At 36.8% G+C, this 11,098-nt stretch overlaps 3 protein-coding genes across 3 annotated transcripts; 1 reads left to right on the top strand and 2 right to left on the bottom strand.

The window, feature by feature from the left end:
- The first annotated feature begins 1,307 nt into the window (after nt 1–1,307).
- LOC106314429 lies at nt 1,308–2,113 on the top strand. Its single transcript, XM_013752298.1, has one exon. It carries the CDS (start codon nt 1,308–1,310, stop codon nt 1,911–1,913), a length of 606 nt encoding a protein of 201 aa, XP_013607752.1. The 3' UTR covers nt 1,914–2,113.
- Nucleotides 2,114–2,282: 169 nt separating this feature from the next.
- LOC106319461 (ATP phosphoribosyltransferase 1, chloroplastic-like) lies at nt 2,283–5,305 on the bottom strand. The gene is made up of 11 exons (XM_013757789.1): nt 4,932–5,305; nt 4,597–4,656; nt 4,388–4,501; nt 4,101–4,166; nt 3,921–4,028; nt 3,742–3,825; nt 3,249–3,350; nt 3,057–3,170; nt 2,896–2,976; nt 2,689–2,808; nt 2,283–2,594 (listed from the first exon to the last, which is right to left on the bottom strand). Exons 1-11 carry the CDS (start codon nt 5,214–5,216, stop codon nt 2,499–2,501), a joined length of 1,230 nt encoding a protein of 409 aa, XP_013613243.1. The 5' UTR covers nt 5,217–5,305; the 3' UTR covers nt 2,283–2,498.
- A 2,269-nt stretch (nt 5,306–7,574) lies between these two features.
- LOC106312853 (transcription factor TCP8) lies at nt 7,575–9,201 on the bottom strand. The gene has a single exon (XM_013750529.1). The coding sequence runs from the start codon at nt 9,011–9,013 to the stop codon at nt 7,835–7,837; it is 1,179 nt and encodes a 392-aa protein (XP_013605983.1). The 5' UTR covers nt 9,014–9,201; the 3' UTR covers nt 7,575–7,834.
- Nucleotides 9,202–11,098: the final 1,897 nt, after the last annotated feature.

Raw genomic sequence — 11,098 nt, 5'->3', positions numbered from 1 at the left:
AATGTGAGACTTTCAACAATTTTAGTAATTTATAGTCGTTTTCAAAAATTCAAAATATAACATATACTAAAAATCTAAATTTTATTATACGGTTAATGTGGTTGTTTAATTTATTTTAATAAGTTTTTAGAGTTGACTGTTAGAAACCGGAGATTATTCATCCCTTGAAAATTGCTTTTACGTATTAACTAGGTAGTAATCTACGCATTGCGCGAAGTGAGATTATTAATTTCGGCTTTTTAAGATAAGAAGAGATTTTTTTTATTTAATCTGGATATCTGTTCGATTTTACGTTGTTTTTCGGTTTTTAGTTTCCTAAAATATATCATTCTAAATCCATATTTATTTGGCTTTGTTCGGTAAAAATGAGTGTAGTTTTTTTCGTTTTTCTTTGTGATAAACCCCAAAATATTATTATTTATTTGGTTTCATTTTATATGCATTTTAGACTCTTTTTTATGCCAAAACAATGGTTTCATTTTACAATTTCTAAATGAATGCAAAGTAAAATCAAATCTAAATAATAGTTGAAGAAAAAAGACATCTAATATTATTTGTGTTGTTTGTACAAACAATATTGGTGACATTTTAAGATTATGTATTTTATATAAGATAACTGAATATTATTTGTGTTGTTTAAACTTTCATATATGTTAGACATCATATAAAAAGTTGTATATTTATACTCATAGAAATTTGTTTTTATTGAGTTTAAAATATGAATTTTATTAATAATACTTTTATATAATTTATATTTAATAGTTATTTTTATTTTATTTAATTTTTATTTTCTAAATCTATAATTTATAAAGTAAAACAATTTGCACGCATGAATAAGCAGCCTCGCATAAGAATTCCAAAAATGTATAAAATCAACAAAATCATGCAATTAAGATCATACGCTATATGACACAAACAAAAAGTGTGCCCTCTATCGAGAACTTGATATCTTAGCTAACATAAGCTAAGTTTTGTATAACATCAATAAAATATTTTACATAGGATCATGAACTATAACATCAACAAAATCTTGCACTGACATAGTTGTCGAGAACTTGATTTATTATCTGCCTTTAGTTTCAACCTCCACGCAGCAAACTTTATTTGCGGTTGCTGCGAAGGGGAGATGCTGAAACCTGGATGGAAGCAAATTCAATAGGACAAAATGGGGAGCAGCAGGTAAACTCTTATATGTTATCGCTCGTAGGATAGCAAAAACCACGTCACTCTTTCGTTAAATTCATAGTAGCTCATCTTGGATAAACGCTAATGTGAAATGTGGAGTATCATGGCTAGTACGCGATCACATGGAACAACCTGTTGTTCATGGCCGTTCAGCTTTCTCAAGGGTATCATTGGGTATCATACGCTTTAGTCCAAGAATCATCCTGTTGCTGCTAGTCCAAGAATCATCCTGTTCCTTGCCCTCTTCTCCTCAAGGTCCAAAAGAAGAGTTCATGGACGTATTGAAGAAGCTTGAAGCCGAGATAACGGAAACCAAGACAGAGGTGAGGAAGTTGAAGGAGAGAGAGTCAGAGACAGAGGTGGCTTTGGCTACATTGAACGCCGAGTTGCATAAGAACATGTCAAAGATGGCTAAAGCCGAGGCTGATGCTGCTGGGAAGAGCGCAGCAGCAATGACCAAATCTATGAGCATCAAGGAAACAAAAGAGAAGGAAAATGGAGAGGACGAGAGGAGGAAAGAGCTGATGAGGAAGATGGCGAAGGAGTATCCTACATTGGCTCAGATACTTGACAGTAACAGAGGAGACAGAACTGGGTATCTTGTAAAGAAGAAAAAGAAGAAACCTATTGTTCCTCTTTTGGGAGATTTCTTCTTCCTCAAGAAGAAAGGTTCTTCTACTGAAATCTCTGGACCTCTTTACACTACCTCTTCCACTCTGCGCTTTTAGCTGAAACACCCTAAATCCAAATAAAATCATGTACACTGCAAGTGTATACTATATATACGTATGCAATTCAATGTCGGTGGTGATATCTATGTATACGTGTGTGTGTGTTCTGTATTTCTTTGATTCTTTGTTTGGATTTTGTATGCAAAGCACCAACGTGTGTTCCCTCTTTCATCATATTAACAGTTTTAATCTAATAACATCACAAATTAAAGAAAAGTAAACAGTGTAAACAAAGTCATTAAAAAACAACTCCCACGATTACCAACATTGCAGAGAAACTAAACATAAATGATCAAATCAGTATGAAAAAGAACAATTCACATGCCTTTCTAGACACAAATAACTCCCAAGACCGAGCCTGTTGTGAGCAGCAGGAAAACAGCATCTTTTATTTTTGTTTCCAACAGATAAAACAACAATGTGTAGGATCCATACAGAAAAAGCAAGGTAAAAGTTACAACAGCAACGAGAAAAAAAAGAAGACAGAACTATAAAGTTGACAAAAAGGTACGAACCCAAAGATTTAAACCAAAGGGTCTTCTTAAAACTTGTTCATCGTATGCATCTTCTTTACCAATACATTTAAAGTTTGAGGTTTGTCAGGAGTTGACCCCATCTTGGAGTATCCTCATCAAAAATGTAGGTAAGAGGTGAAACTAATACCCCACTGCCTCCAACCTGCAGTAACATTGGTGAACTTGATTAGACAACCAACAAGCAATCCAACGTTGAAGTGAAATTAGTAAAGCAAGAGACTGCAGGGATTACTAACCGCTCTGAGTTGCTTCACTGACTCGTATAAGGCCTTCTTTGGCACACAAATCACAATGGCATAGTAGTCAATCGATACTTGTCCATCTTGTTTACAATAAACTGGGCTTATTGTTGGTCCCTGCTCATTACAAGAGAGAGCCATAAACAATCAGTGGGAAACGCTAAAGCCAAACCTTCAGAACTCCCCACCATTCTGAAACATTACCTGCAGTCCTGACAATGATGGTTGGCTCAACACGCGCTCAGCCACTTCCTCAGCACTATTTCCTCTCATGTTGGCAACAACCTGAAATGAAAATATTAGAGAAAAGAAAGTGAAAGCAAGAATAAGTGAAAAAAAATCATCACTAAGAACAAAGTGCGTACAGTGAACTGGCCATCTGCCTTCAGATGGGCCTCCAATCTCTCCAGAATCTCGTGTACTGTGTTTAATGCTCCTTTTCTGTCGGTCAATGCTCTTCGGCTTGCCACAAGAACCGCCTGAAAGTTTTAAAAAGAAACATTCAGTTATAATGGCCACTAAAATTCTATGCAGATTCCAGTAAAAATTCGCATCACCTGACTTTCCAGCACAACGCCTCCTTCAATCTCTTTTAAGTTATTCTCTTTGAGTGTAGTCCCACTACTCACAAGGTCCAATATGGCATCAGCTATACCCATCTAATTAACAAGAAAATATGTGTCAAACACAAGAGAATCCTGTCTCAGGCTACTTGTGCGCGCGTAGGAAAATCTTTCACGTCACAGCCTAACAGTAAGACACTGAATCAGGACATTATAAGCTTATTGAGATTATCCTCGAGAACAGCACATAGTCTTTACATTATTGGCAATTCTAACTTCGTAGAACCTCCAATCAAACAAAGAAGGATAAAGACAGCAACCATGTAGATGTATCTAACACATTACTAAACAAGATGTAACCATGAATATGCAGCAAACTATATCTTCATCGAAAAGTTGACGTCTTCTGTATTCATATGGAAGACTTGTTATTAGCCTATTGTTGAAGAAAGACTTTAATGACTGAGGTGAAATAGAGTAATCTCACCGCCGGAGCTGCCTCGAGAGCTCCGTCTGCAGTTGAAAAGGCCACATGCTGTATACCGTTTTCTTTCATAAATTTCGGTCCGAGCTGCAAAAAAACCAGTTGAATGAATCATTCCCAAATATTATTATTTTTGACAACGGCGCACCAAAAGGAGAATCTGTAACTCATCATATTCATACATAAGTGAAGCCAGTAGCAACACGCAATGGTCTCTCCTCACTCCACTGTGGCATTTGCGCTAGCTCCTTGAGAGATTTAATGTTCTCGAAAATCCCATAGTTGGGTATCTGAAATCATTTGAGACGCGCAATAAGCCAAACATTTGCGGTAATGATACATAATAGATAAGTAGAGCTTACCGCAATGGAGAGATGGCAGTCTCCAAAGTTGAGAGCTTCATGGACAATGATAAGATCTTCATCTCCCTTTAAAAAAAAAAAAGAAGGAAAATTCAAACATGAATGCAAACGGGGCCTTCCATAGTCAAGAGAATCGCAGGGAGACCTCTATATCCTAAAACATGTAGCCTAACTAAACAACATGGGTTGCCAATGTGAAAGAATCGAACAAGAGAATGAAAATCAAAAAGCTCTGAACATGATATCAAAAGCTCTTCCAAGAGAAAACCATAATGGTGGTGAGTTACCTGGCCATACTCACTAAGAGTGTCAAGACCAACGATACCAAGATCCAGATCTCCTGAGAGTAACTTCCTAACAATGTCTTTTGGCCGTTGGAACCAGACTTCAGTGTTCGGTAACTGGAGAACAAGTAACCATTACCACTCACTATAAGCCATCCACCATACCACAAAAACGCACGCACTATCGATTTAAGTTTGGTTCGAATGCGCACCTGGGGAATTTGGGCAACGTATTGCCTAGGATTGACTTGTTTGACAAACAGTTGACAGTCCTTGACAGAAGAAAAATAAACAACAAATATGAAGTGTCAGAACTCAAAGTGAGAGATGGCCAAACGCAAACAACACCGTCTAGGAATATGAAAGCTACATAACAACAAGATTACCCAGCTTTTTAGCTTTAACTAAGTAGCCAAGATTCGATCTTTTGAATACACCAAACATTACAATCATAACGAGATTCCGGTGAAAGTACTTAAGCGGCGCTATTCGAAAACAAATACAAGTTTCATAATAACAAGAAAGATCCATTTTGATTGATTCTCACTTTGAGAAGATCGATGGCATCGGCGGCCATGCGTCCCTTACTAGGGAGACCAAGACGAATCTGGCCTCTCTCCACAACAACGGCGGCGGGGGCGGAACCGTTCGCGACGGAGGATTGTAAGGAGGCGACGGAGGAAGTGACGAATCTGAGGCATCTACGGCGAGTTCCCAGGTAGGAGAAGGCGGAGGAAGGAGACGGGGAGTGGATTGGAGGGGAAGGGGAGGGGGAGAGGGAGAGGGAGGGAGAAGGGCATTTTTGTAAATTGGTGGGGAGAAGGATAGACATTGTTGTGGCGGTGGCGGCTTCGTGCGAGTGAAAGAAGGAAGGCGGCAGCGGAGACCAGATACTGATTACAGATTCTTAATGCCCTCCAAGGCTTTACACAAATTAAGTTTTGGATCTCGATTTATTTAAATTATTATTTTTAAATACAAAATATTTACAAAAATATCTTATGATAGTTAAAAAAAAATGTTTTTATCGCAAAATAGTATCAAAATGTCAAAATAACAAAAAGAATTGTTAAAAAATAAAAGACACTCATATCCATAAGGTTAATTTAGTAATCTAGATTATTGTTTTGTGTTTTAGATTATATGTATCCTCAAGGTTAATTACATACATATGTTATGTTCAACTGTGTTAATTGCAAAGAGGGATCACGAAGGGAGAGAATACGACATAATATTTTAACTGAGACTAATAGTCCAAGTAATATGTGGAGCTATTTATATTGTTAGTGAAGTTGTAGTTCGGCAATGGCGAAGTAAGATCGAAGGTGTTTTGTGTTTATAGTTTTGTTTCACTAAAGACTGCATATGTAGTATCCTCGAAAGAGAAATCGAACCATTTGCACTCCATGGAAAAGAGGGATATAAGATAAGATATGAAAGGAGTGAAATCTCTGCTCATCTTTGACATGTGGGGGTTTTCTCCTCAGAGGAAACCTATCTTCTCTGAAACTAGAGGCATCTATCTCTATTTATAGAGAATTTGATGGCACCAATAGAACAAAAGGCTAATGGGGTTTAAGTGGCGGCTAATGAATTTTAATAGGCTAATTTTGATTTATCTTAGATTAGTGAAAATGATGCTAAGCTTACCATCACAAGCTAACAACCCAATACAAAGGTTGCTAGCTTGTATTTAACAGTTTTTGTTTGTACTTTTTAATAAGGGTTTCATGTTTGCTAATGTCGTGTGTTGGGTTTATAAACGGCTAAACTCTAAACTTCAACCTAGTTAATGGGCATTTTCTAATGAGTAAATGACATGGTTTGTAGACGTTAAAAATAGGCAATGAGAAAAAATAATAATTTTAGACTATTAAATATAAACATAATAATACTAAACGCCTGAAACAATCGAATCCTATGGTAATTGTTCTCAAATCACTAACCACCAATTGAATAATATTATCTTCAATCAGGGCCGACCATGGGCTAAAACCCTTAAAGCAAGGACTTTAGGCGTCATAGCCGATATATATTTTGGGGGCGCCACCAAGGTCCAAAATAGTGCATTGGTATAGTGGTTTGTGGAGTTACCTTTCTACCTACTGATTGTGTGTTCGAATACCCCCTTCAATTCTTTTTTACCTTTTCTCACTTTTAATAAAGATACCAAGTATTTTAGTTTATCCCCTTTGATCTCATATACACGATCGTTTTATTCATAAAATCTTATTACGTTTGTTTTTACACTACTTGAGTTTCTTTGTATTAAATATGAGTATAAATTTATAACTATAAATTAAATACTAAACTATTGTAAAGCCATTTTTCAGAAAAAAACTATTGTACTCTAACCTAATAATATTTCTTTCTTTCTATACTTTGGCGCTATTTCTTTCTGATATTGATGTCATCTATTTTGATGGAATATTGTTCCATCATGTAAGTTTTATCTTTTCTAATTTTTTTCTTATACTTTTTTTTGTGATTGATATAATTTGATTTAGGAATATTTGACGATAATTTTAAAAAAAATCTAAACAAACACAATATTATTATAAACTAGATTCTACTTGTTGCCCAAAAAAAACTGATTCTACTAACTGTTTTTTCCGAAAAATTAAATACAATTTCACAAGTTGAATGGATGATTGTTATTCAAATATAGGAGTTTTAATCATACATTACTAGTAATTCCAACTTAGTTACATTTTTAAAAGTAAAGTTCATAAAAAAGTAATGATGTTTGAATATATCTCATACATAATAAATAAATTACTGATGATATCAACAGAAAATTTTAAAATGATATTTTGCATGATTCTAATTGCATATCAAAAATGCAAAAAAAAAAATTATAATGGAGCAGATTTTTTTTTATGCGCTTTAGGCGCCAATCCGGTCCAAACCGGCACTGTCTTCAATATTCAATCATAAAGAATCAATGCTGAGGTTGCATGTTAAAATAGTTATAAAATCCACATGCGTCGATGATACCATGTCTCCAACCACAAAGATCATGTTAAGTTTTGAAAAAGCACCCCAAAAAAACATCTCAATTGTGTTTTGATTGTTGTTAAATGTTAATAATCAATTCAGGAGTTGAAAATAGAGACGATCAAGTTGCAATTAATGCAACTGTCGTACGAATTTCTTTATTTAAGCATGCAAAAACCATAATCCTAGAAAATATAAGAAACACAGAAATAACAAAAAAGAAAAAGGAAATCACGGGTCCCCTATCATTCCCTCCTATACAATGAAAACATTCTCTTCTCATGAAACAATTCATTCACACACAAATTCTTCTCTAAGACTACTAGTACTACAGCACACACAAACCTCATAACAAATAATCAAACCTCACAACAAAATAATCAAACCGCTACAAACGTTTTAAAAATTAAACTCTTACCAAATTCAATGCTTCATAAGATTAGTTTACATCAATCACCCATCGCTATTTGAATTCTCATCTCTACTATCATCATCCTGATCGCTTTGTTGTGCCTGCTGCTGCTGCTTCTCTTGATGTTCCACCGCATTGTTCACTTGTTCCGCGTTTGCGTTTCCACCTCTCGGATAAGCCGCGTTCAAAGCGGCAAGCACCCCAAGATTCGAGTCCGGCAAACTCAAACCTATATTCTGATTCGGTTGCTGCGGCTGAGCCAAGAAGGAACCTAACTGAAGCGGACTTCCTCTGTACTGATCCATCGGAAAACTAAACCCCGTTCCCGCCATAAAATGAGTCGCACCTCCTCCTCCAGCTCCGGCGCCGCCGCCTCCGAACGGCCACATATGTGCACGGTTGGCGTTGCTGCTGCTCTCCATAGCAGCTGGCTGATTCCCAGCGGTGGTAGTTGGTACCGGAAGCATCCAAAAGGTGTTCCCACCGGCGGACCTATTCGTCGGAGCAACCGCCCACATCGGCGCCCCCGTGGCAGCCGCCGGAGGTTCGCTTTCCTTCAAAGACTTGTTCTCGTTCTGCTTCCCTTCACCGTCCTCCTTCGACGAATCAACCGATCTATACCGTTTCCTCGAGAAACTCTCTCCGTCGGGACCCGGAATCGTTTCCGCCGGAGCTTGTTGATGATGTTGCTGTTGGAGATGGTGATGAAACCCTAGAAGCGGCGGCGTGTGAGCTCCAAACGCGCCTCCTTGCTCCTCGTACTGATGGTGAGTCAGCCCGAGAGCGCCGTAGAGAGGCACCGACTTCGACGGCGGCGCGGAGAGAGTCGAGCCGCTGCTTCGGAGGGAGACGCTCAGAGAGGAGAAGTTCGCGGGGATGGTCCCGGTGCCAGTAGCGGCGACTATCGCCGGTTCGGCTTGCTGGAGAAGCCACTCGATGGTTTCTCCGTCGGACTTGTGCCCGAGCTCTCTCGTTAGCTGGAAAACCCTAGCGGCGCAGAGAGCCGGCATCCTGATTCGCCGCCCTCTTCCGTCGACTTTCGTGTGGCGGTCTTTCGTCGAACGCTTCGTTACAACTCCGGAAGTAGTCGCCGCCGCTGCTGCGGTGGATGAGGTCGTGGGGTCTTCTTGAGGAGTAGATCTGGGAACGATTGAAAGAGAGGGATCGACTAGATGGCGAGAACCTCCTCTGGCGGCGACGCCGTCGTCGGAGAGATCCATTTGATATATGATATAGGAGAGAGAAAGGGGAGGAAATTGGAATTAGGGTTTGGTGAGAGAGGAAGAAACGGCCATGGATGCTCGGATTGTCGCCTTCGTATCGCTTCCTGTGTTTTGACTCTTGTCTTATTCCCAAGAGAGAGAGAGAGAGATGAGAAAAAGGGTTTGATGATGTAAAAGCAGGTGGAAGACTTTTTCTGCAAGTGGAATTATTATTAAAAAAAAATACAAAAATAGCATTAAATCAAGTTTTTGTTTCTAAATTAGCATTCAAGTTCAAAAGTCACGAAAATATCGCTTAATGTTTTATCAAAAGTCACAAACTTAAGGTTTAGAGTTAAAGAGTGGAGTTTAGGATTTAGGGTTTAGGGTTTATGGTTTGGAGTTTAGGATTTAGAGTTTAGGGTTTATAGTTTAGGGTTTATAGTTTATAGTTTAGGGTTTAGGGTTTAGAGTTTAGGGTTTAGGGATAAGATTTCAAATTTTGAAAAATAAAAAAAATAAAATTTTCAAAAGATAAAATGCTATTTTGGTCATTTTAGTTTTTGAGTGCTATTTTTGTGATATAAACTTAGAAATGTGCTATTTTGGAGATTTGCCGTTATTATATTTGTAAAGCTTTTTTTTTTTTGCCGTCATTAAAATAATAATCATTTATTAGTTGGAGTGTTAATCATATAAACGAAATTAATTAGGTAAGAAAATATTTAAACACTCCTCACTCGACGAAAATGACTTGGCCTTCATTATTTTTGAGTGTCTCTTCCGAACCAAAACCACCCAAGTTTAAAATTATATTTTGTCTTTCTTTCTCTCTTCCAAACACATAATTGTTTTCACAATGACGGTTTTTAAGTCAATTTGTTTAAGATTTGATGAAGGGATAGTAATCGCATGATCATACTCGAGGTTCTGACTTCTGCGTCTAAGAGTTAGTTTTCAAATTTCTCGATTTTAAAAACATCGTTTGATTATGTAGCTATCAGTCGATTACTAAAATTAAATACATGATGCTATTTAATGAAACATTTTCATTAATTGTTGATTTGTTATCAGACATGAATACTTTATGTTAACAAGGAATTATTTTTTAGAAAAAAACTAAACTATGAATAATCATATATGATTAGTTGTATGTCTATAATAATGTTTCACATTGTTTTAAGTAGGGCAAATCTCCAAAATAGCAACTTTCTAAATTTATATCACAAAAATAACACTCAAAAACTAAAATGACCAAAATAGTATTTTTCTAAGTTTATCATTTGAAAATTTTATTTTTTTTTATTTTTCAAAATTTGAAATCTTATCCCCAAAACCTCATTTCTCAACTCTAAACTCTAAACCCTAAACCCTAAACTATAAACTATAAACCCTAAACTATAAACCCTAAACTCTAAATCCTAAACTCCAAACCATAAACCCTAAACCTTAAACCCTAAACTCTAAACCTTAAACCCTAAACTCCAACACATGGAATCGATCTGAACGGGTAAAAGGAAAAGAAACCCAAGAAAACCCTACTCATAAAAATGAGAACGTCTGTTACAGATGTGGATCGAAGGGACACTGGTCTCAAGTATGTCGAACTCCTCGGCATCTATGCCAATTGTACCAAGAATCTATTAAAGGCAAGGCAAAGGAAGTAAATCTCAATGAACACCTTGTGGGTACAACATCGACATACCTCGAATCCTCTGACTTTATGGGAGATTTCGACGAGGCCACTCATCAAAATAATTGAAGTGCTTGTACTGATCAAGCTTAATAATGCCTAGTGACGTCATAAAATATTATGTATTTCACTTTCAAAATAATGTTGTATTTCAAAATATCCAATGTATAATTATTGTGTACTTGTTATTGATGCATAATATGTTTACTTATGAAAATTTATTTTTTTTACTGATATTAACTGTGTGTTACAGAAAAGGATATATAAGAAAGCAAATGGAACAACAACTAAACAAATTGGCAGAGAAGTTTGCATACCAGATAGTGGCACAACGCACACTATACTGAAGGATAAGAGATATTTCTCTACTTTAAAGTCAGTAAAAATGACTATAAACACAATATCAGGTC

Source organism: Brassica oleracea, chromosome C9 (assembly GCF_000695525.1).
Source record: "Brassica oleracea var. oleracea cultivar TO1000 chromosome C9, BOL, whole genome shotgun sequence".
Classification (NCBI taxonomy): Eukaryota; Viridiplantae; Streptophyta; class Magnoliopsida; order Brassicales; family Brassicaceae; genus Brassica; species Brassica oleracea.
The sequence above is the reverse complement of the archived record's forward strand: the minus strand, read 5'-3'. Positions and strand labels throughout refer to the sequence as shown.